The 27,043-nt window shown below is 32.3% G+C and overlaps 1 protein-coding gene and 1 long non-coding RNA gene across 2 annotated transcripts; both read right to left on the bottom strand.

Moving 5' to 3' along the window:
- Window positions 1-2,874: 2,874 nt before the first annotated feature.
- Window positions 2,875-27,043, bottom strand: LOC123656347 (F-box/LRR-repeat protein 4). Its single transcript, XM_045592042.1, has 13 exons — window positions 26,683-27,043; window positions 26,473-26,566; window positions 26,203-26,395; window positions 25,800-25,960; window positions 21,172-21,296; window positions 16,752-16,904; window positions 14,810-14,907; window positions 14,287-14,396; window positions 13,941-14,096; window positions 12,503-12,668; window positions 6,143-6,328; window positions 4,887-4,956; window positions 2,875-3,742 (listed from the first exon to the last, which is right to left on the bottom strand). Exons 1-13 carry the CDS (start codon window positions 26,899-26,901, stop codon window positions 3,632-3,634), a joined length of 1,842 nt encoding a protein of 613 aa, XP_045447998.1. The 5' UTR covers window positions 26,902-27,043; the 3' UTR covers window positions 2,875-3,631.
- On the bottom strand, window positions 9,271-10,097 carry LOC123656348. The gene is made up of 2 exons (XR_006743524.1): window positions 9,938-10,097; window positions 9,271-9,654 (listed from the first exon to the last, which is right to left on the bottom strand). It is a non-coding gene; the product is annotated as an uncharacterized LOC123656348 (long non-coding RNA).

The following is a 27,043-nucleotide window of genomic DNA, read 5'->3' as shown; positions in this document are numbered from 1 at the left end:
CAAGTTTAAATGGTCATAATTGCGTAATGATTCTAGACAGGGCTATAATAAAACAATAATTTATTTATTTAAACATTTATTTCAAGAAAATAATGCACTACATGTTATCATAAGTACTTAACCTATGACAGTGATATATGCTTTTATCTTCCTAAAAATATAATCTTATATAGATCTAAATTGAATATACTATATAACACATACTAAGAAAACAATTTAAAACAATTCAAAATTGTCTCAAGCAGAATATAATCTGGAATTTAAATAAAAATTTAATAAATGACTATGTGAAGTGTTTAAATTATATTTAAAATATGTCGTATGTACGTGTGTATCAAAAAATTACATAAATATATTTGGTATATATTGCCAATATTTAAAGACGTATAACGGAACCAAATTATGTTATAAAACTTTATATATTATAACTTAAAATATAACAGTTAAATTTTCAAATACAACACACACATACATATATATATATTATATATTTCACATACATACAAAAGAAATTTACCAAATAACACTGACCTATATTTTATATGAGAAATTGCAACTTCTCCCTTACAGCCAATAATCTACGTTAAAATTATGCAGACTTTTTTTATTATATCTTATAATTAGTTACTGAACAATTTCTAGGTTCATCATCATCATTACAGCCTATACAGTCCACTGCTGGACATAGGCCTCCACAAGTTTACGCCAAAAATAACGTGAACTCATGTGTTTTGCCCATAGTCACCACGCTGGGCAGGCGGGTTGGTGACCGCAGGGCTGGCTTTGTCGCACCGAAGACGCTGCTGCCCGTCTTCCGCCTGTGTATTTCAAAGCCAACAGTTGGATGGTTATCCCGCCACCGGTCGGCTTTTTAAGTTCCAAGGTGGTAGCGGACTATCCCTTAGTCGCCTCTTACGACACCCACGGGAAGAGAGGGGGTGGCTATATTCTTTAGTACCGTAGCCACACAGTACAATTTCTAGGTTACTTAAATGTAATATGAATATCCTTTTAAATTGTTAGCAAAAATATATTATTAATTAATAATAATATTATAAGAATAGAATAATGAGCCATAAAAAGAACAACTTGAAGTTACGTTCATATTTAATTATTCATCACTGGTAATAAAAATTTATAGTCTGTATACTGTTGTCACACACAAACACCCAAACGATACCGAAAAGATGTTGTATATGACACGGTTATTTTATTTTTCTTACGTGTGGGTATTTTTTTTTTATGTCACTAGGTCGGCAAACAAGCGTACGGCTCACCTGATGGTAAGAGATTACCGTAGTTTATAGACACCTGCAACACCAGAAGCATCGCAAGCGCGTTGCCGACCCAATCCCCAATCCCCCCAGGAGCTCTGGTCACCTTACTCACCAACAGGAACACAATACTGCTTGAAAACAGTATTATTTTGCTGTGATCTTCTGTGAGGTCGAGGTACTACCCCAGTCGGGCTGCTCCATATTTTGAGCAGGAAATTTCTGCTGTGCCCTACCTCAGTTAAGATGGGGATGGAGGGTATGGTAGATGATTATTCCCCTAAGTAGTGGTACAAAATATATTAACGAAACAAATTTAAAAATAAAAATTAAATCAACCTTAAATTTAATAAACAAGCCCTAGGAAACTTGTATTTATAACTAAATCAGTCATTAATGATTTTGAATACGAGATCTACATTTAATATTAATTGACTATCATCATCTTATAAATATCAACTGCTGCAAATTTTATGACTACAATTTCATTTATAGCTGTCAAACAACTAATTTTAAATATTATTTGTGCCTATATATAATATTTTAATACTATATAATGTACATGTCGTACCACAATACACAATAAAAGGTACATATATGTATATAAATATAAATATAAATACGTATGTATATAATTTTATATTGAAATTGACATCAACAGCCTTTGTATATAAAAAATCTGGACAGTAATTCATAAATTGACACCTAACATCTTACATCATTAACACATTAAGTACAAGTTACAAATATGTAACAATTTTTTACCATTCTTGCCTGGATTATAAAGATTATAGTAATTAAAATGTAACATTTGAGCGCAATTTACTTGAAAACTGTCTTACTTCGATATTTTCTTAGAAAATGCATCAAATAATTCTAAAGAAAAAGTGCATCTTGGTACAAGCATTTTTCGCAGGCAGCTGTGACGTCATTACTATATTACTCAACATATAATTAGATATAATAAATATATTACGTGTGTATGAACATTGCATATACTTTTTTTAATCTTATCATAGGTTGTCAATTAATGTTGAACGTCAGGACTATTTTAAGGGCTTGTTTCAGTAATTACTGATAGTTTATCTTGTACATAAATTCATAACAAGACGTATCAGTAGGAAGTTCGAACAGATATTTCACCTTAAATAATAAATTAGAGCTTTTGGATTCACTCACTTTAGCCTATCGCAGTCCACTGTTGGACGTAGGTCTCCCCAAGTTCGCGACAAAAATGACGTGAACTCATGTGCTTTGCACACAGTCATCAGGCGGGTTGGTGACTTTGTCGCACCGAAGACTTTTGGATTCACAGGTTGCTAATAAAAATATCTGACACGTATAGGAATTTTTATCTATTGAAAATACCGTATTACGTCAGATAGACTCATCACCAAACGATGAAATTCGAGAGTAGAAGCGAATAAACTATAAAGAGTTTATGATAGTAGCATTAAAATGAGAAGATTACTTTCTTCAATTACATTAGGCTCAATTGACATTATATGTATATTGACATTTTATTTTCACCCGAAAACGTACTTCCAAACTTATAATACATTCATTTCATATATAAAAATTCTAAGGAAAAATAACAACATAAAATTATTTTATATTAATTAAATCAAATGACTGGTATATGGATATATATCACGATCAAAGTAATCAATCACAGTTTACATTTTGTATGTTTTTTACCTAATAATAATTCAAAACCTTACATCAAAACCAACATTTATGTATTAATTTCAAATATATAGTTTGTTCATTTGTAATACTAGCATTTAAATAAATTCATTATTATAGTTATTAGTTATAAAATGTTCTTCTCGTACTCTTTTTTTTTTTCGTTAATGGAAACTTACTTCGGACTTCAAATTCATTATGTATTAATACTAAATTGTGTGACAATTCATTCTTCATAAATGCTATAATTTTTGGGGCCATACATTAAACACATTGTAAAAAGAATATAACAAGTTTATCAGTCCTGTTAAAGAGATATGTAAATTGTAATGTATTGATTTACTGTTTCATTGAATCAGTACAAAAACCTGCCATAGATTCAACCACTACAACATTAAACATGACATCACTCAAGATTAAGTTTTAATTTTCATAAAATACAAATCAAATATTGTAATTTTATGTTTACCTATGACTGTGCGTGATCTATTTAATAAAAAATGCATTGACTTTATCAGATCATAGTATTAAAATTTATATTTTAGAAATAGTTTACCAGTCTACATATCCCATACCTATATGCGATACACTAAACTTTATTCATAAATAAAATGTAATGTAGTATAAATTGTATACTTAGTAAATAATTATAATTTAATCGTATATCATGTCTATTCCAAACTTGGAACTAGAAACAATGAATTTGGTGCAGTGTTGAGATTAGCTGATTGGAAAGAACGTTTAATACTAACATTCGGATACTGTTTTCGCCATTCGTGTACCTGGTAATCACACAAAATTTGATAAAAATAAAAGTATCTATCAACTTAAAAATAATAGAGCATCGATGAAAAAAAAAAAAAAAAAAAAAAACGAAAACGTGGAAAACATTTTAGAGAGCGTTGATGCCGATCGGTACTATTACAGACATACAATGTTCCACCTAATTTTGTGCTGACGAAGCCACAGGTAGAAAAGCTAGCAGAGACGGCTCATCCTAAAGAGCGCTAGAACAGTATACTCCCACGAAAATTACATATGTAATCGTAAATCTATATTTTCTATTCTTATATATAATCTCTAGATTACATTATATCTGTGCCTATACAATAGTATATTATATTAACTACACCTACGCGTACATTTGACGTCAATTTGTGACGAGTGGAGCGCCAGCCATTGTGCTCCTATAAAACGAAGTTTATTACGATTCCTAGCACTGTATTCAATGAGTGAGAAGGAGAAACATCGACACAGGCCGACGCGTGAAACAAAAGATTTCGTATGAGAAATTAGCCAATCTGAAGCGCCGCTCATGTGCAACGTGCATGGACGGAATAAATTTTCTGTACAAATGAAATAAATGTTACCATTTAGTTAGCTCTAGTTTTTCGTTTATTTTTTTGTGAACCCATACCAAAAAATGTCACGAGCCGCCTCTGGAGCAATAAGTACATTATAAAAAGCCATTCGTTGGTTACATAGTCTGTAATACTAAATTCTGGCCTCAGAAGATGAAAATGATCTTAAAATGTAAAATAATCTAAAAAAATTAACGAATACTAATTCAAGCAAAAATAAGAATTGTTCAATATAATATGAAATAATAGATTTTTTTTCCTAGCTGTGCCCGCGATTACGTCCGCGTGGAATTTAACAAAAAAGGTACTGTTTACTTCGCAGAGTTATAAAATAAATAAATTTCTAAAATAAAAGTAGCCTAAGTTACTTCTTACTACATCGGCTATCTGCTAGTGAAAGTTCCGCCAAAATCGGTGCAGCCGTTTCAGAGATTAGCCGGAACAAAAAAACAGACAAGAGTTAGTAAAAAGCGGTTATTTTAATATTACAAAGACACTCCAATTATATATATATGGGAATGGTGTGGGATATATATGAATTGAAGTATAGTAGAATAGATGTTACCTGAAATTCTTGAATCTGATCACAGAAACTGACGTCCAGCAACCTAAGCTCCCGACATTCAGCCAGTATGCTGGGGAAAAATATTATTAATAAATATTGTAATTCTAAAATATTATTCCACTTAAAGATAACTTAGTATACTAAGAACATTTATTGCATTGTGCCTTGAATATCAAAATCAAAAATTATTTACGATATACGAAAAAAAAACAACCCAACGAAGATACGTATTATTTATTGATATAGACTCGTTTTAGGACAACTTTCTGCAAGTCTTAAGTGGAAAAGCATTAAAAAAAACCTCGAATTTCCTTTTATATGGAGGAAGATACTTTGCCCAGCAGTGGGATGTTACTGTCATATTCAGATCAATTCATTTGAGTTCAAAACGTAACAAAAAAGAAACGAGGGCAATATCCTGCTCATTTTACTATCTTTTTTTTTAATATAAATAAAGATATTGCTGCGTGGTTCCCTTAGTTGCCTCTTCTCGTGGATGCCGTAAGAGGCGACTAAGGGATAACACAGTTCCACTACCACCTTGGAACTTAAAAAGTCGACCGATGGCGGGATAACCATCCAACTGCTGGCTTTGAAATACACAGGCCGAAGACGGGCAGCAGCGTCTTCGGTGCGACAAAGCCAGTACTGCGGTCACCAACCCGCCTACCCAGATTGGTGACTATGGGCAACGCACATGAGTTTACGCCATTTTTGGCGCGAGTTTATGGAGTGTCCAGCAGTGGATCGTGTTAGGCTGAAGTGAAATAAAGATAAACGTTTTTGATTATACTATTAGGAGTTAATTATTAATTGGTCATTTCCAAACATATATTTTTTGAACAACATTTTTCATATGCTTCTACTCAGTTTTGAAAGCATTTTAATTCAATGAAAGGTGATTAAAAATGGTAAAGTGAGGTGAGGCGGACGGGTTAGGCGTTCGGGTGAGGCGTTCGGGTGAGACGATCGGGTTAGGTGTTCGAGTGCAAGCGATCCCATAGCTCCTCCAACTTCGTGTCGAAGACGGCCATCGCAGAGGTTTTAGTGGGTAAGAATCACACATAACCCGTCTTTACTCCAAGAGCCGGGCATCTTCTTGAAGATTTCCACTGCGTAAAAAGTGTGCGAGTGAGGCGGTGAGGTGAGATGATGGAGTTAGGTAATTTGGTGAGGAGATCGAGTGAGACGGTCGCGTGAGATGGTCGAGTTAGGTGATCGGATGAGACGGTCGGGGTAGGCGAGCGGGGACTCACTCGGCGCAGACGTCGGGCGACACGGCGCGCACGCCCAGCAGGTCGAGCTGCGCCAGCTTGGTGGCGCGCGGCAGCAGCAGGCGCAGGTCGCGGTCGCACACGCCGCGCAGCGCGCCCAGGAACAGCTTGCGCAGCTCGCCGCCCGCCAGCGCCGCCAGCCACTCGCCCGACCCGCCCGCCTGCAGGCTGGAACGGTCCGCATAACATTATACTATTGTGCTATGTCAGCCGGCAAATTTCATAGCTTTTTTTTTTGTTTATATCATTTTTTTTTTCTTGTATACAAAACTTGACCTGACAATAACGAAGTTATGCACATATATTTGGCATTTTATTTTATATAGATATAGTGCTCTACTTATATGTCTATTGTCAATGATTTTCTACGTCTAGTTTGTGTGTGTAGGCATGAGATGGGTTTACAACTGAACTTTTATTTATTTTATTTATTTTATACTTTATTGTACACCACAAATATATTACAAACAAAGCATAAAGATAGTTACAGACAGTGAAGTACAATGGGCGGACTTATGGCTAATTAGCCATTTCTTCCAGACAACCCACACAACTTTTAGTACTGCTACTATTTGAATAATCTTGCTAATCCTCTCGCTTACTTCAACTCGGATTTTTTTTTAGATTTTAAAGGGCCGAGTTTACCTTCGTGGTGGTTACCTATATGGTAAGACAAAAATAGGAATTGATATAAATGATAATGATGATGATGAAATGAATGATGACAATGTACATGATACTCCGAAAATGATCTGAATGACCATTAGAAAATAGGAAAACGTAAATAAATTCAAATCTATAGATTTTTAAGCACATGTTTATTCTTCCTCTTAAATTTCAGTTTGCCTTAACGTTGGTGGTCTCGAATTCGATTAACATTTGGGCAGATATTTGTATTTTTAACCAACTTCCAAAAAGGAGGAGGTTCTCAATTCGTCTGACTTTTTTTTGTGTAGGTATGTTACCTCAAAAAAATTCTTTTTTTAATCGAAACGTGGTGCAAATCAAGCAGCCCCCAATAGGGTTCCGATAGATGGCGTTATTAAAAACTACTTCGGTTCGTACTGTCGTATAACGCAGTGAGCTATATTATCAACTGAAGGGCTGTGGCAGGTTACTGTATATAAATAATTTTGAAGATTCCTGTTTTAATCAAAATCTAATGCTTGCCTTGTGGATCTTTTTTAAATTTGAGAAAGATATAATGAATAATCTTTGATGACGCATATTTATATGACGGTGCGTACGCGTCGTTCTCGTAACGCCATCTACCGGATCCCAATAAGGTCCCGATAGATGGCGTTATTAAAAACTACTTCGGTTCGAACTGTCGTATAACGCAGTGAGCTATATTATCAACTGAAGGGCTGTGGCAGGTTACTGTTTATAAATAATTTTGATGATTCCTATTTTAATCAAAATCTAATGCTTGTCTTATGGTTCTTTTTTAAATTTGAGAAAGATATAATGAGTAATGTTTGAAGACGCATATTTATATGACGGTGCGTACGCGTTGTTCTCGTAACGCCATCTACCGGATCCCAATAAGGTTCCGATAGATGACGTTATTAAAAACTACTTCAGTTCGAACTGTCGTATAACGCAGTGAGCTATATTATCAACTGAAGGGCCGTGGCAGGTTACTGTTTATAATTTTGATGATACTTGTTTTAATCAAACTCTAATGCTTGTCTTGTGGTTCTTTTTCAAATTTGAGAAAGATATAATGAGTAATACTTGAAGACGCATATTTATATGACGGTGCGTACGCGTCGTTCTCGTAGCGCCATCTGTCAGATCCCAATAGGGTTCCGATAGACGACGTTATTAAAAACTATCTTTGATGACGCGTATTTATAACGGTGCGTACGCGTCGTTCTCGTAGCGCCATCTATCGGATCCCAATAGGGTTCCGATAGACGACGTTATTAAAAACTATCTTTGATGACGCGTATTTACGTGACGATGCGTACGCGTCGTTCTCGTAACTCAATCTATGAGGATGGTTATTAAAAACTACTTCGGTTCGAACTATCGTATTTTAGAGCTATATTATCCACTAGAGGACAAAGGTAGGTTATCGTTTATAAATCACAAATTCAAATTGAAAATTGGCAATTTTCAGCGGTCTCTGCAAAACCCATTTTTTACACTCCAAAGCTTTATTTTTTTATTAGAGTGCTGTTTTTTGATAAATTTCTCTTAGTTTACTACACAATTTAAAAAAAACGAAATTATTAAAATTCAGTATCAAAAAATGTAGGACTAACAAAATAAAACTTAAAATATCGTTGCTTATGATCATATATTAATGATATTACAAATTATAATATGCAAATATTGTCCGCAAACCTCAGATTCAGATTCAGAACCCCAAAATACGTATAGAATGAAAGAAATCAGAACTACCCCAAAACTTTCATAGTAAAAACACTATTTAACTGAATTAACTACATTTTCATAAAAGCCGGTCGGATAACAGAAATAAAGGTGAGTTTGTATGAACATAGGAAATCAATCTTCAAATTTGAGAACGAAAAGAAATAATCGATAGTACTATTAGTGTTGAGTTGAGCTTATTTTTTTGTAAATATGATTTTTTGACATTCGTTAAGTGTTGTATTATAGTGCTGTAGTATAGTAGTGTTGTATTTATAGCGAAATTTAAGTAATCTGTATGTATGTATGAATTAAAAAAGCAAACTATGTATTTCAAATGTAAACAAACATCCCAACACAATTCTGTCATCCGACAACTAAACTACGACTCAGCAAGAACGTAGAGCGCAACAGAACAGAGGTCGCAATAAGAGTCTTACACGGATTTTAGTTCCGAATGATACAATGCGTACAATACTCATCTTAATGTTTTAAATAATGAAATTTAAAGATTTTTTTAATGTTTTATTAATGAAATAAGCGAATGAGTGAAATGAAATATATATTATGTACACCTAAAACAAATTATGAATATGAGACTGTAAAAAATGAAACAAAAGGAACTTGATGAAACAGTTTCATTATAATATTGCTTGCGATTTTGCCAATTAGCAAAAGTCAATAAAAAATAAATAAAACTTATAAAAGAATCAAAATAAAACAAGATTTAATTTTATGTTTGATACACTTCTATATTTACAGTTTAACAAATTAAGTACAAATATTATTTTGAAGACCTACTAAAGCGCTTTGGATTCCAATATCTTGATTCCAGCCAATCCAGGACAGTTCGTCTTATCAATCGTTCAAACCATTTGAATGACTAGAATAAATCCAATCGTACATTGATTTTTTTTAACGTACAATACAGGCTATGGAATAATCTTTCTTTTTTTTTAATTTTCTCTTAGCCCTAATATTTTGCATTAGCACTCCTACGCGCTTTGCTCTTCTTTTTTTTATTCTTTTTGCTGTTATCCGCATCTGCTGGTTCGAAGATGTTCAAAAGTGGCTGAAACCACTGAATATCACATGGTTTCGTTGTTGTTATATTACTAAAATAAAAATAAGAAACAAAAAAAAGGTAGAGTGGCACATTTCAAGCAATACAATATCGATGACGCTTTATCAACTTCACAGAATGCTATTGATTACAGATGTTACAGAATTAGTCATCCGTTACCATATCCGAAATGTCATATTCATAACATCCCTCCACTTGATCTATTCCATGATTTATCAAAGGCATTATGTCAAAGTAATTAATCTTTTTGTATCAATAATATATAAAATATAAATATATATGTAAGATAATAATTCATATAAAAATTTTTATACCTGTCAAAATTAATTGTCCCTGGGTCTAGTACTTCAATATTATTATATTCCTCAATTTTCATACGGTATATCCAGATCAATATGATTAATTCGACAAAAAGTGTAACTAAAGTACCTATAAATTTTTTAGTATTTATAGTATAAATACACTCGAGAGCAAAGAAATCGCACACCCCCTACATTTTCATTTTGACCGCAAGTATTTCTTTAATTTAATGTTTTTTGCATATACAACTTGAATTAAATTGAAGTACACATTGTTAGCTTTCTAAAAACCCATTATGTGTAGCTTTGACCTTCGAAGTCATTACAATAGCAACAAAACAATAAAATTACCCAAATTCATTCGTTCGGGTAGTTCGGTTTGTAAGACTTTGAGCAGATATAAAAGGTTAAGGGATGATTGAAATGACATCATTTACATTTCAACTTGCAGTCAGAAAGGTCCTTTACCGAATACGTCATCAATCTGAACAAGAAAATGGATACCACACTGGAAGCAGCATGTCAAGTGGTTGCACTAATTGAAGCTGAACAGAACCAAAGTCAAGTGGCTCGTCAGTTAAATTTGAGCAGATATGCTGTTCGACGTGTATACGAGCGATATCAACAAACTGGTAGCTTTACCAGGCGACCAGGATCAGGCCGAAAACGTACGACAACTCAGCCCGATGAGTTATCTTGTGACGACATCACTGCGAAGCCGCCGGTTAATTGCAGTTCAACTCGGACAGCAACTCCAGGAAGTTAGAGAAGTGGAAGTTAGTCGATGGAGGGTTAAAAGAAGACTAGCCGAAGGAGGCCTGATAGCGCACAGAGCAGCAACTGGCCCAAAATTGACCCCAGTAGCACGAAATCACCTAAATTGGACAATGGATCAATGGAAGACAATACTGTTCTCTGACGAAACCAGGATTTGTCTCCATGGTAACGACGGACGGAGTAGAGTCTATCGAAGATGTGGTGAGCGTTTTTCTCAGTGCTGCATCTCCGAACGAGTCTCATACGGCGGTGGTTCGTGCATGTTTTGGGGAGGCATTTCACTGGAAGCGAAAACTGAACTTGTGTTCATCACAGGGGCCGATACCGACCGTCGATCGGGGGATTGACTTCCCGACGTTACATCGAGGAAATCCTGATATAACATGTTGTGCCTTTTTCCGCATTTATCGGCGCAAATTTCGTTTTTATGCATGATAACGCAAGATCACACACCGCCGCTATAGTACGCCAGTACTTGGAGGGGGTTGAAATACTCGTTATGGCGTCGCCTGCTCAAAGCCCTGATCTCAATCCTATTGAGCACTTATGGGATGATCTAAAGAAAAGAGTAAGGGGCAAGAAACGCACCACCGACAGGTCTAAGAGAGCTCCAAACCGCAATCAAGGAAGAATGGGACAGCATACCGCAAGTGTTTGTAAAAAAAATATTTCTATAATGAAAAATCGAATGGAAGCGGTTATTCAGGCTAGGGGGGCAATACCTCGTATTAACAAATCATTGTCTTCGAAAAAATATTTTTTTTTGACCTTTTATACCTGCTTAAAGTCTTACAAACCGAGCTACCTGTAACGAGTGAATTTGGGTCATTCTGTTGTTTTGTTCCTATTGTAATGATTTCGAAGGTCAAGGCTATACATAATGGGTTTTTAGAAAGCTAAAAATGTGTATTTTAATTTATTTTAAGTTGTATTCGCAAACAACATTAAATTTGAAAAATATTTGCTGTCAAAATGAAAATGTAGGGGTGTGCGATTTCTATGCTCTCGAGTGTACAAGCACGAACGATCAAACTGTAATTTCTAAGTTTTTGACATCACAAAGTAAAAGTGAAAACGTTTCGGCATCGGTATGTAAAACAAAATCGCACAAACGATTTTACAATTTCTATAAAATAAATTTTAAATTTATATCAATAGTTATTATTCTATATTAAAATTATTTAGTTAAATATGAATAATGAAATGAGTGAGGTTAATTGCGCTGACTGTCATGCAATATATGTATGAATATGAGGTATGTAATTATGTATATATAATGGAGTTTACAGTGGATGAGTAATGTATGGACTTACTTTCGAAAAACTAAGTATTTAAATAATTTTTTTGCTGATCCATTTCAGTAGAATCTATATTAAATAATACATTTCTACATTGCGTATCCATAGTAGCTGCACATTACCTATAATATGTTTTAATAGTAGAAGATTCAAAGTCGATCTTCACCGAGCTGATAATAGAAGAAACATACTTTATAATAAACATAGTATCTATATTAGATAATGCATTTAAAATGGGTTGCCTAAAAAATCCTGGACTGAATATACTAAGATTAAATAGAGATGAAAGACAAGAGACTTAGACTCGGATCTTAGACCATAACTCTTCTTAAATATAGAAATCTTTGATCTAGATTTACTGCAAAGTTAAGATGGAAAACCAAAATAGCTAAACGGGGCAATTTAGTATTTAACGTCAATCCTCTATCCATTTTATGTTATAGCTTCAGCTAGGCAAAGATAGACCAGTCAAAAAATTACTAATACCAATAAAATTTCCACTTACCACCATCCGAGGTCCAATTCTTGCAATTTTTTACAATTTCCTAGCGCTCTGATACCGACTGCTGTCAGGGAATATGATTTCCAAAAATCAACTGACATTAAATCAAGACAGTTCGATCCTAGAGCGATGGCAACTTCGTCCATAGCTGATATCATTTTACAGGAACCTGGAAAATATTATTTTATTTTTAATACAGTTATTCATTCATTTACTTTACAATATTTTTATATACAAAACGAATAAGCGAAATGCTTGTACGCAAAAATATTTCATTTTGTGCAATCAATTATATATAGTAATATTTATTGCATGCAATTTCTAATTATTACGACTAAGTTACGTTCTAAGTCTTTTTTTTAATACTAGTGTTACGCTTCAGCCTGTAATGTCCCACTTCTGGGCATAGGCCTCTTTCCCGATGTAGGAGAAGGATCAGAGCTTAATCCACCACGCTGCTCCAATGCGGGTTAGCGGGTATATTCCCCACTATAAGTAACGATCGCTATCAGGTGTACAAGTGATAACCGGGACCGACGGCTTAACGTGCTCTCCGAGGCACGGTGGGGAGATCCACAAGGACTGCACAAACACCCAGACTACGGCAAACACCTGTATGGCCAATGCAAATGTTTGTCCTGTGCGGGGATTGAACCCGCAACCGTTAGCGTAACAGGTACAAAAATACTAGTGTTGAAACTAATTAATTACTGAATTTTATCAACTTCATTCTATTTTAATCGTAATTAAATATTGTGTAAGATCACTATCTTTACTGAAAAATAAGAGCTTGGCGCTCAAAGCCGTAAATAATATTTTAGTTTGGCTAATAAACCACGATAAAATCCGAAAAAAAAAGTCTCATTAAAATAATTAAAATTCGTGTAAACATTAGAAAACAATATAAAAATGTAAAATAAAGACAAATGAACCTTTTGTACCGTTGTATTATTTCAAATTACCTACAATATTAAAGTTTAAGTTAAATTTCTGATCAGAATTTTAATCAAATGCATTTTACGTTACATAATAAAATCGATCAAATACTTATACAAACTTTAATCGATTTATTACTTTGAGTTACTTTACTTTTTACGTCTCGATGATAAATGTTAAAACGGGCCTCTTATTTTGTGACGACTATAGTCCATTGTACTGTCAAATATCGCTTCAGCCTGTAATATCCCACTACTGGACATAGGCCTCTTTTCCCCATGTAGGAGAAGGATCAGAGCTTAATCCACCATGCTGCTCCAATGCGGGTTGGCGGATATATTCCCTACTATGAGTAACGATCGCTATCAGGTAGTCTCTACATAGTACGTACATACTGTACAGACTACATAGGTAGACTTGTTTGAAATCTATTTGTGCTTTTCTTGTTTTAGTAAAAAAATTTGATGTACAATAAATAATAAATCATTATTATTATTATACGTACCAACATTAAGATGCTGTAGTCCAGGATTAGACCAAACAACAGCAACAGCCGCTGATGTTGTTATATGTGTTCTGTACAAGTCTAATCTTTTCAATTTTGTCAAGGACGACAAATACGACCATTCTGAACAGCTTACCACAGAGCGTAGGCATAGCTCTGTAAAATAAATTTTGATTTGGTTAAAAAATTATAGATTCTAATTTGATTTATATGTTTGCATGATATTCGACTGAACATTCAGGGGAATACTTGGGCGATTATATAAAAAAAAACTTTAGTGCCAGATAGTAAAAAGTCTAGGAAACAAGGTTAAAATACAAGAGTAAGACAAGAAGTTTTACCATACCTTGTAAATTAGACGAAGTGTCAACTATGGCTTTTAACACTGAGTTGTCAACGAACTTACAACAGTTCATTCGCAAATGTGTTAAGTTCGCCCCGCTCTGTCTTAAGAAACTGTAAATGAAACAACATTATCTTACAAACATGTAATAAATATTGAAATATAACAATTGTTTTAATACTCATCAGTCCAATAAAAAAAAATGTGTTCTTATAATACACTACATTTTTTTTTTTCGTATCTAACGAATTTACCTTAAAATAGAATTATTATTCATTTTCATATTTCTCAACAAGAAAAAATTCAAAATATACTATAATATTACAAGTATTATATGATTAACCGTCTTTACAAGGCAAGAAAAATCTACATAATTAAATCAATTAGTCAATAATTACAGTCATTAAGCAACGTTATTATTAAATATAGATGATTACATCTAACAATAATAACATTGTTTAAATGATGATGACAATTAATTTAAAAAAAAAAAAAAAAACTAATAAAATCCGTAGAAGCAACTCACTTCACGACGAAATTAGGTTGTATCATACAGTGACTGCCGCACCAGGATAAATCCAGTTTCTGCAGGAATTTGCACTTCATCGATAGTGTGACGAGTACCTGTACAAATAAAATAAAATATATGTTAATATTACAGGTATATGAAAAAAATCTGGCACGCTCTACATATTCAAATATTGCACCTTTGTGCTGTCTGTGAGTAAACGTATGGCATGACGTCATAATATAAAAGCAGTTATGCCTTTTATTAAGCTAATTTTGTAGCCTGTTTGAAAAGGCAGATTAAATCTATCAGATTTAAATAATTCATTATGCATTTTAAAGGTTGTTTTATGTGACATCATTTGAAATTAGAAAATTTACAATGTATGGCAACCATCCAAACCTAATACTCATGTCCTTAACACAAAAACATAAAAATACAATTACCACCTTACTATAAATAATGAATTACCTACCTTACATGCACAATATAAGCTTATTAAGCTCTTGTATACAAGTAATTAATACTATAAATGATGTCTATAAGATTAGTTAAAGATAATAATTAAACAAGCATTTAAGATCATGTAATTTCTTCTAAGTGGCCACACTGATAGTACTATAATGTCATAATTGTTGATCAATTACTTAATGACGGTAATTTTTGACATTTTTAGCTTATTACAAAGTTCGACCATAATTAAAAATTTAAATTGAAGAAAACCAAAAAAATAATAAAAATAATTTTTTTTTTTTTTTTTCAATTTGACTACAAACTTTGACAATCAACAAAAAAGCATAATAAGCGTGTGTCAAATACATGGTACTGTGTAATGTTTTTTTTTATTATTTATTTATTGATTTAATCACAGACATATAAGAGGAATATATCTGTATCTGTATATGTCTGTGGATTTAATGTACTTTTTATGCATAATTAAAAAAAAATATGCACATTCTGCACCTCTTCTCTATATAAACTATAAGTGTGCCAAATTTCATACTCCTCCGTCGCGTCGGCGTAATTTTAGTAAAAAGGGGTGCAAAGTTTGGTAAAGCTTTAGATTAGGAAAAACCGAATTTCGGGACCGTGGGGGGAAGGTGGGGGGGGACGCTACCCCTGGTACCACTGTCACACCTCAGAACCCCATGGTTATGGAGATATCCATGGTTAAAGTTTTGAGGTTAGAAGAAGAATTTCGAAAGTTAGAGGAACGCTTGGCTCCGACGCTGCGGGAAGTGCAGCCCTTCCGCCCTTGCGTGCGAAAGCACGCTCCCTCCGCGCCTCCGCGGCATAAAAAACACTCTAGGGGTAGGACAGACCAAGACCACGTGGACAGTGGGGTGCTCCGATTCGGTTTTGGGTATTTTTCGAATTTCTAAACCTATATTCTAGCACGCAATGTTACTAATTTTATTAGAATATTATGTCTAACGCGTTATTTTGTTTAAAAGTGTAGATTTGTCACACAATGCAAACAGTACGAGCTCAAAGGTATTATAATAGTTTTAAATTCTTCTTCTAACCTCAAAAATTTAACCATGGATATCTCCATAACCATGGGGTTTTGAGGTGTGACAGTGTTACCTTGTATAGATTCCCCTACACCCTCCGCCCTCCACACCCAAAAACCCCATAATTTGGTTTTTCTAATTCGGTTTTTCCTAGTCTAGATCTTAGCCCAAAGTTTTTCTTCACGTATTAATATAGACAATACAATCATGTCATAATGAAGGATATGTAAGAACTTGTACTAAAAATAGTCGTTGAAGCGTAATTATATAGTTAAATCGAACCTCAGCTATATTAATAATTTTATTGCAACAAATTCCAATAATATCACATACATCCTAAATTAGTAATAGCTGCGTTTTTGATACTAGTACCTTCCTAAAGATTTATTTCATTACAATATGTTATATTATAAATCTTAAGAATGCAATTATATTATATAACTTACCTGAGATCGTACACAATGCCAATATGGCCTTAAATCTATACATCGGTAGAGTATAGCATCAGATGCAAGTCGACGAAAATGTTTGTTCACTTGTGCACAGCGACATAGAGATTGCATGTCCAAATATTTGAACACTAACAGGATCGTTTCATCCTGAAAACAAAAAACAAATATGATTATTAATTCAATTTGTTTACCTATTTTAAAAGTTGTTATTGTAGACATTATATTTATGACACATACTTTTCCATATATTGCGGATAAAAAAGCAATTAAGGGTCCTAAAATGGCAATAATAAGGCGTTTAGAATGACGATTGGTAACATTTTATGCGTTTATCTTAGAGATAAACTCTAAAAACAAAATTATTTTAATCACGCCCTGCCCTGTGAGGTCACATCTGTCTACATATTAATCACAAAATATTATTATTAATACTTAATATACGCCTTGCAATAAATTCCGTAATATTCATTCATTGCCTACAATTGTTAACTAACTTTTTCATGTTCGCTGAAAAGTTATTGTTAATTGCAATTATCACCTTGATACATAATTAAACTAATCGACTTCCTTAGTTTTCTAACTACCGGTTGCAATAAATCTGTTCGTAATTTCGCCTACTAATTGGCAAGACGGTGACATCCATACTTCATATAAATTGTATAACTAGTTAAAATAGCAGATAACTAACTGGCACTGACATTTAACCTTAGGCTATCACAATACTATAAAAATATTTAAAAATAGTTTTTTGAAATATTTTAATACCAAGTTATTGTACATAACGGGAATATTTTTGTTTCTCAAGCTTTTATAAAATAAATTAGTATACGTATAGTAGATAATGTCGTTTCATTTTCAATAGTAATATATAATGAATGAGAATGACGACCGAGGAGTGAGAGTGGAAAGAGGTGAGAAAAACAAATGATGTAAGAATAATATACATATAACCTACATGTACATTGTACATCTTTGTTGTCATTTGTTACTGTTTATTTGTTATTTTTTTTTTAGGTGTTCAGTGAACAATATTATCTAACTGTATAACTGACAGTAATAAAGCTTATAATGGACATAATAGCCCTCTAGAAACGTCGGGTTCCTAAAAACTTTCTAAACCCCTTTATATTATAACAAAAGGGAATTTTGACATAGTGTATTCTTTCATTATTAACTGATTTTATTAAAAAAATCAACATTGCCATATCTGATCTTTTGAGTTCACTTTCCATAGCTTACAATTTTTTCAAGAGATAATATATATTACCCATAGTATTTTTTTTTTTTGTTTTTTGTTTACAATAAATAGTATAGACATCCTGTAAATCTACATAATAAAGATTTTTCTATTCAGGCTTAGAAAGCTGCATTATCAAGTAGAACTGTTACCATAAGTACTACTTGGTAGTAAAATCGTGCTGTATCTATAAAATCTCGCCTAACACTAAACGATTAGGGTACATAAACTCTATCTATCAATCGTTTTTAAAAGTAATCTAATTATATAAAAAATTATGAGATTTTGAAAACTCAAACAAAATTCAGATGTAAGTAGGTATATATCAATAACAAGTAGCGATGTTATGTAATGTGTGGGATTGTGTATGTGAGAGTGTGATATATGTATGAGTGTATCACAGACTATGGAGCTTATGTATACATAAAAAAAAACCGTCATCGTCGGACCACGTTCTAGCTTTACTAGGCAGTCACAGGACTGTCGATTTGTAGTTCTAATAATAAATAGCCTATGCTATTCTAATGCACGTTTAACGACAGGCAGACATTTAGAGCCGGTGGATGTTAATTTTTAATATAAAAAGTAAGTAGCGAAACAAACTAAGATCTTTTTTTTTGTTCATTTAAATCAGTTGCAGTAACGTAAGTATTGAAACAATAAGTTCTAAATAGTATTGAAGCCTACACTTAAAACAACATATTATATCCATTTTCGAGTATAGATTTTAACATCTCATATCATTATCAAATTGAACACGTTTTTTTACCGTCTGTACGTCCCAGTATCAATTGAATAATTTACAGTCTATTGTAACGTGAGTCATAGACTGCTAGGTCAGGTTGTATTGTTCAGTCACGATTCACTGTACATTTCTTAGCTAAGTTTCTTGGCAATCAGCTATGTCCGCGGTAACTTCCAGAAAGATTAGCTATTTTCCTAGATAATAAAAAAAATTGTCTTCATCCATATTTAAAATTGATGGCGAATAATCTGATACAATTTCAACAATACAAAACTGTAGTAAACTCGTCCAAATATTTTAAAATGAATAATAATGAAAAGTATACCATTTGGGATTGGACATTATAAAAAAATCATCTTTTGGGAAGGTATTGATTTAGTCTGTGTGAAAATTCGAATTCACCTATAATATTGAACCCGAGCAAATACAAGTCGGCCTGACTAAGTCTCGCACTGAAACAAATTTTTTTTACAGTATATTTTTCTTAACATCAAACAAAAACACGATTTTATGGCAAATTTGATTCTTAGTACTTCTCTTTATATCATATATATATATATATTTTTTACAGTAATTTGTCTAGCCCATTTTGCACATCACGCAGTTTGTAGTCCCTACTGTTCTGTTCCGGATATTTGTATTTATATAAGAAAACAAATATGTAAATTTATCAAAAAAAAAAAAATAGTTATAACAGTCGGCTGTTACCTATGACCATAAGAACAGACGACCGTGTGTGTATGTTATAAGATATTTATTTATATTTAGTGATTGTTATCATACAATCTTGAAAAAGTTTCCCTTTGAGAAGGGAACAAAATGCAAAATCTTAATATCCGCTATCTTTTGCTTTGTTATTGTTTAGAAAGCAAAAAATAGGGTTTAAAAAAATTACAAATAATAAAATAGTGTAGAGAACAAAACGAAAAATAAAACAAAGGTTTTAACGGGACATGATGACTAATAATAAAAATTAAAAAAAAAATCTTACCTGCCATTCGTAAAAAAAATAACGAAGGGCCAATAAAAGGTAAAACTAAATAATATCTATTATTATTGAAAGTCTACAAAACAAAATGCTTAAATGCACTGATTCGCACAGATTTTTTTTAAAACAATAGCCCAAAGATAAACTTTTTCGACCTCCCACACAAACATACAAAATTCTTCGAAAAAGTGAAACGCATCGTTATTTCTACGTACAATATTAAACAACATAGTTTTTATTCATAAGCAAAAGGCTTAAACAACCTTTTTTTTAACTATATATATAGGTATATAATATTAATACATAAAATTCTCGTGTCGCGGTGTTTGTAATTAAACTCCTCTGAAACGGCTTGACCGATTCTCATGAAATTTTGTGTGCATATTGGGTAGGTCTGAGAATCGAACAACGTCTATTTTTCATTCCCCTGAATGTTACGGGTAGTCCACCCTATTTTTTTTTTTTTACTTTTTAGGTTAAATTATTAATTCTTTATTTTATTATGATTTGGCGTTGAAAAATACATACAACCCTAAATTTTCAACCTTCTACCCCCAACCCCTATTTTTAAATAGCATTTAGCGGCAAGACGTCGTTTGCCGAGTCAGCTAGTAATCTTATAATAACCTATTTAACCGAATTACAAACAGAAATATCGACATTCTTATCGTGAGTCTACGGTAAAATTATAAATTTATAACCAAAAAGAATTTGATAAGGGCTAGAGGAAATCGTTAAAAAAAATATAAATATTTGATACAACAAAACATACTTTAACAATCATTGTAACATAAAAAAAATTTTTTTCTTACGTACCGTTATGTTTTAGACCTAATATAATTTAGATCTAATATTATAAAAATTTCAAGGTAGTTTCAGTCTCAGGAATGTTCAAGCTTCAATAGTATTAGACAAAAAAAAACCGAGTAGGTATGCTTTATTTAGATTACACGACTGAAGTAAAACTTACGAAACGTAACTCTCTATCTTTACTAATTTATATATCCATCAAAAGTGTTCGTCTCGCCCGATCACACTTTTCGTAACGCTCTAGTCACGCATTCAAATTTTATTATATATTTTTTATTATATTTATATTTTTAATTTTACTTCAAAAAATTTTCACCGTAAATAGCCCGTCTCTTGAGTAAGGTTATTACTATATTAATTATAGGCTTATAATCATCATACAATGACTAATAAGCAAAAACAGTAACCTTAAACGTTTTATTACTTAAATTATCTTATACCATCAAAATAGCGGAAACACGCTATACGACGCTACTAATTAACCGAAAAACGAATTATAGGTTTTAAAAATTCTTGTTATTGTACGAAAAAATTATATACAAATTTTGTCTAGATAATTTAATAGTACGTTATGCATGTGACTTCGCATAAACGATATCAACATAAAGATAAGCAGTAACAAAAACAAACTTACTGGTAAGCGATGGAAATCTCCCAATGGTGGACCTGTGTCAACATTTACATCTTTTGGCATTAAGTTTGACGGTTCCATAACTTTTTCATGGAGATTCGAAGCTATAACTTGCTTTAGTAGTACACCTAAAACAATATGAAATATTTACGATTACACATTTTCGATGAAACGAGTGAATTTCACTATAAAAATACTTTTTTATTAATTATTGTTTTCAGCTTTTTCGAAGAAAAAATATTCAGAGTAGGTAATTAAAAAGCAAATTTTCTATCTAAAAATTGGATCAATAATAGTCCCTTGTAAAAAGTAGATACAAATACCCCCCCCCCCCCCCCCCCGCCTACTCACGTTGTGATCATTTTAGTCGGATCTTTAATATTGCATATTTGCATTAAAATTAAATATATAAACTCTATATTAAAAATATTTCTTTCATTTAAAAACAAATATAGAATCAACAACATCTGTGAGAAAAAATAATAATCCTAAAGAAGAAGAAGAAAAAACATTTCAATATAAACACAAAAACGAAAATTGGGAAATTTGCTTTTCTTGAGTTAAATAAACGAAGCTATTGCGACACTTTAAAGTTGATAACAAGGGAAAAGTGTGAACGTTTAAAAGTGAAGCAATTACCTATATACAAAGGTATATTTTACAAAACGGTTATATAAAATTTATTTTTCTTGTCGCTCGATCTCAGACGTGTTAGAATGATCTAGAATCGTGTACCTCTGAAGGTGATGATATGGTAATATTATTTCATATTTTATACAGAAAATGTTGAAAATTCCATTCTGTATTGGAATAAATTTTTGAAAACTTCTCGCAACGTGTCACATTATTCCGGTCACGTTTTTATTTAAAGTTCACATTATATGATGGATCTTTAACTGAGGTAGCGCACAGCAGGAAATTTCCTGCTCAAAATTGAGCAGCCCGACTGGGGTAGTATCTCGACCTTACAGAAGATCACAGCTAAATAATACCGCTTTCAAAGCAGCGTTGTGTTCCTGTTGGTGAGTAAGGTGACCAGAGCTACTAGAGGGAATTTGGAATAGGGTCAGAAAGGCGCTTGTGATGCTTCTGGTGTTGCAGACGTCTATAAGCTACGGTAATCGCCTACAGTCAGGTGAGTACGCTTGTTTCCGACCTAGTTATATTAAACATATATATGATGGAAAAATCTTTGTAAATAAACAATACAATTAGATAGGTTTCGCAATGAAAAAGAGGAAAATAAATACGCAATCAGCTAACTAATCTACAGTTAAGACAGCTACGGCCAAGGTTACTACAGTGAGACATTAAAAAATCCAATTTTATTTCCATCGCTAATATTTGATTTCTTACGATAACGAGTTATTTATGTGTATATCACTAATCTCATATTAACTTTTGATGCAGTGGAAAAAACCTAACTACAATTTTTTCATGGACGAAACTCACACGAAACTGAACATTAAATACGCATTTCTTTAGAAAATTTTAAAACATTAATGTTCTAATTTAAATTGAGTCATGTTCGTATTTTCAGTGAGTAAACACGTTTGGTCTATTTTCATAATGTGACTGTAAAATTTTCATCCTAGTCTATTTACAACCATCGAGGTGTTTTGAAAAATCAAATACGGCACATTATGTATTTATCTCGGATAATCGAATCATGATTCGACTTACAAACGTCAAAATCCTATACCTACTTCAAGTGACTCAATTTGTGTATACGTTATATAAAAACAAGGTCCTTGGAACATGCTCCTACTATTCTTATTAAAATTTTATTTTATAAAAACTTAGTAGAACGTAGGTAGTAGTTGACTCCAACATATTTGTTAATAATCGTGTTTGCTGGCAAACGAAAAAAACCGACTTCAATTACATCGACAAGTAATAAATACAACGTAGGTAGACGAAAAAATAGTCAAGTAAATACGCATTATCTAAGATTACTCCAAAAGTTGTAATCAGATCTCGGATGAAATTTAAATGTGACCACATGATAAACATCAGCTTTCGATTAAATTAAAAATTATTAAAATCGGTACACCCAGTAAAAAGTTATTGCGGATTTTCAAGAGTTTCCCTAGATTTCTCTGTGACCCCATCATCAGATCCTGGTTTCCTTATCATGGAACTAAACTAGGAATATCTCCTTTCCAACAAAAAAAGAATTATCAAAATCGGTACATCCAGTAAAAAGTTATGCGGTATAATACAACGTAGGTCGACGAAAAAAGCGTCAAGTAAAAACGCATTATTAGGTATAACTCGAAAAGTAGTTGTTAGATCTCAAATAAATTTAAATGGGACCAATTGACACACACCACCTTTCGATTAAAAAAACATTTGTCGAAATCGGTCCACACGGTCAAAAGTTCTGATGGAACATACATAAAAAAAAAATAAAAAAAAATAGTCGAATTGAGAACCTCCTCCTTTTTTGGAAGTCGGTTAAAAAATTCTTGTTTTCTGAACTAATATTAAAAATGAATATACATGTACGTACATTTGTTTTCGAAAACCTATTAAGAAATAAAATAGCCTAAGTAAAAAAGCACCACTATAATTATTAAGAACCTAGGCTATAATATCATTATTAATGTACTTAGCAACTGACTTTTCTGCTAGGACTTGTACCTAATAGCGCAAAAACTTGGCATTGATAAAAATAGTCTGCAAGTTAAAGTATATCAATATGAAGTCATCAAAACGGTAGTAAAACAATGATCCTCCTTACGTCATCTCTACGAATCTAATAATAACTATAGTCACGTGCAAACTTGCAAGTCTAACTTTAAATATGTAACGTATGATTTAATTTAGTTATATTTTAATTATAGAATCATATTAATTACTAACCGCGTTAGTTTGTGTTAATTTTTTAAGTTTTAAAAATAGAATTTTATTTTCCTTGTACGTGCAGAATTAGATAAATATTTGTTATTGAGTCTAACGTAGAAGATAAGGTAGGCTTAGGCCATCCATAAATTGCGCCACACGATGTGGAGAGGAGGGGAGTTTTGACGAAGTGTGACAAGTTTAAATAGTTTTAGGAGCTAACCTTTTATTTTAATAATGTTTTAAAAAAAAATCATACCTATGTTTGATTTGCAATATAATTTAAATGGAAGTATTTTTTTTTTTCTTCATTTAACCTGAATAACTTACCCTGTCGTCTTTGTAAGTTAACCGTTTGTCATAAGGACGAACCGTTACTAACCGACTTCAAAAAAGGAGGTTCTCCATTTGTATTCTTTTTTAGTCAAAAAGTGGTGCGTGCCATGTGGTCTCATTTACATTTATATAATTATATCATACCGAGATCTGCCGTAATTTTTAAGTAATATATAAATAAGGCAGGACTTGACTATTTTTTCGTCTACCTAAGTTGTATTACTAGTACATGTAATTAAAGTCGATTTTTTTTTATTGCAAGCAAACAATAATTATTTTTAAATATCATCATCAAGTCCTATGTCCCCTGGATGGGGTAGAGGGCGAGCTTCATCTCGGGCCAGGAAAGCCCGACATTCTTCATCTCCGCGGTGACGGAGCGACGCCACGTTTATTTTTTAATATAGTAACCGGGATTACATCATTTACTTAGCTCTTGATAATTTAGGCCGGATGTAATAAATTTTAAACATTAACCTCTTATATAAGAAACTCCTTATCATTTAATTACTACACAAGAGTATCCTACTAATATTATAATGCGAAAATTCTTGAGGGTGGACGTTTATTACTCTATCAAGCAAAAACTAAAAACTCATTGTAATAAAACTCGATATGTAGACAGCTGGAGATGCAGAGTAGTATATAGGCTACTTTTTATCTCGACAATACCGAGGAATCGGCAATTAAGCGAAGCAAATCTAGTTACATGATATGCAGGCAATTAAACAGACCATTTAACTGAATATACCAGATGTTGATTGTGTTTTGTGCCTTTGCCGTCATGTTTTTTATTTCTGAGCCTAGAATACAAAATTTCCATCCTGAAGTCCATTGAGTATGGAGCATTTTTTTATTTATTACACTTTCTCTTTTCTTTTAAAAGAACATTAGTACCTGGAGCTATTGTGTATTTGGGACAATAGAGCTATACATTTTTTTCAATAGTGAAATCTTTTATATGCAAACTAAAGGAAGAATAATAGTTAACAATGTATTATTGTATTCATTGGGACAAAACAGGTATAGTGTACAAAAAAAAAAAAATGAAATTTGAACATGAGTGAATAAAAAACTACTAATAAACATGAAATACTCATAAAATAAATAAGAGAACCTACAAATGAGGAAGAAAAAACCATTTTTGTAAATGTGATGTGTGTGATCATGGCTTTATACTTTGCTAATTATTAAAATAATGATGAAGTAAATAAATTTATCAATACTGATACTGATGCATATTTCTTTTATATTTTTAAATTAATTTACTTAAAATTTTCATATAACAATGATATTATGACCACATATAGTAGAATATATAACCAATACTAAGTATAACCTGACCATAACACTTACAACAATTTTAAAATATAGAAAACGAAAAACTTTAAAAGCTTGTAAAAAAAATTGTATTAATAAAACTATATGCAATTACAAAACATATTACTAACCTTTTTCAATCATCGGTTGACTTCTCTTAAAAAATGGGGATGAATATCCACTATTACTTTTTCTTTTGAATAAATTAGTTGACTCTTTCCCTTTCAACAAGACTGCGTCCAATTCAGTGTAGTATGGAAGTAGTTTGTGATTGAACTCTAGTCTCAAAATCCTAAAAAAAATACATTTCATTTTTATAATATTTATATATATTATTATAATTATTTAAATTTAAGTATAATTTTTGCTTGCTTAAAATCTTTGTTTTGTAATAACTGTATTAAAAAAATATAAATATTTTTACATTTACACAAAAAAAAAAAATTATTTACATGTATCTAAAAACTTAGTACATTTTAAATAATATTTTCTGTTAACTTATTCATAAAATATAATTTTAAAGTTTATAAATACCGTGTGGGAAAGTTGACCTCTCTGATAGGAGGACTGAAAATTCTTGGTGTATCTCCTACGTTTTCTGGTTCACCTTCCCACAGCAATACCCATGATGTAGGACCTAGAGCCCATATTCTCACCAGAGCTCCTGGATTGAATGTTTCAAACACTGCAACTTCTAAAGGGTATACTGCTCTCTCGAATGACACTTCTGTTAAAAAAATTACTTGTTTTAGTTAGGTGATTTGTAATTCAAATATATGTATAGAATTATACAAACGTACATACCTACAAAATCATGACTCTGTATTCTGCCACTATTTTGTGGTGTATAATCTTCTTGATAAGAAGGTGCTTCATCCCACCAAGGTCCATATGTTCTCTAAATAAAAGGATTAGTAATAAAATATTAAATACAGTTATATTTATTTAAATATCAATTATTACATACGAATAAATAATTATATTCCTTTATATTTATAATATTCGTAAGCTTACCATAACGAAGGCTTGAGGATAGTCTCCGTAATCAGGGAAATTAGACGGCGGACCACGAAGATTGAATGCTGTATACGACACACTTATTTCACTGCCATACTGAGAACTAAAATCTTCAACATTTTGCACAAATTGCTCAATGATTTGAGTATCTTTGTAATCTTCCATTATAGTATCTTCACTGAACCACGTTGAAATCAAATCAGATGCACTCTGCATCTTAATAAAAATTTGCTTTAATGTTACACGAAATCACAGAGGTGCTCACGACAACAACTCCAAACGAAGAATGAAATGAAAACAAACAAATGCGATACCTAGCGCTCGCGCTGGAATCAAAATAAAGAAAATTCAAATTGCA

Source organism: Melitaea cinxia, chromosome 9 (assembly GCF_905220565.1).
Source record: "Melitaea cinxia chromosome 9, ilMelCinx1.1, whole genome shotgun sequence".
Classification (NCBI taxonomy): Eukaryota; Metazoa; Arthropoda; class Insecta; order Lepidoptera; family Nymphalidae; genus Melitaea; species Melitaea cinxia.
Note: the sequence above shows the minus strand (reverse complement) of the source record. Positions and strands in the feature narration are given on the sequence as shown.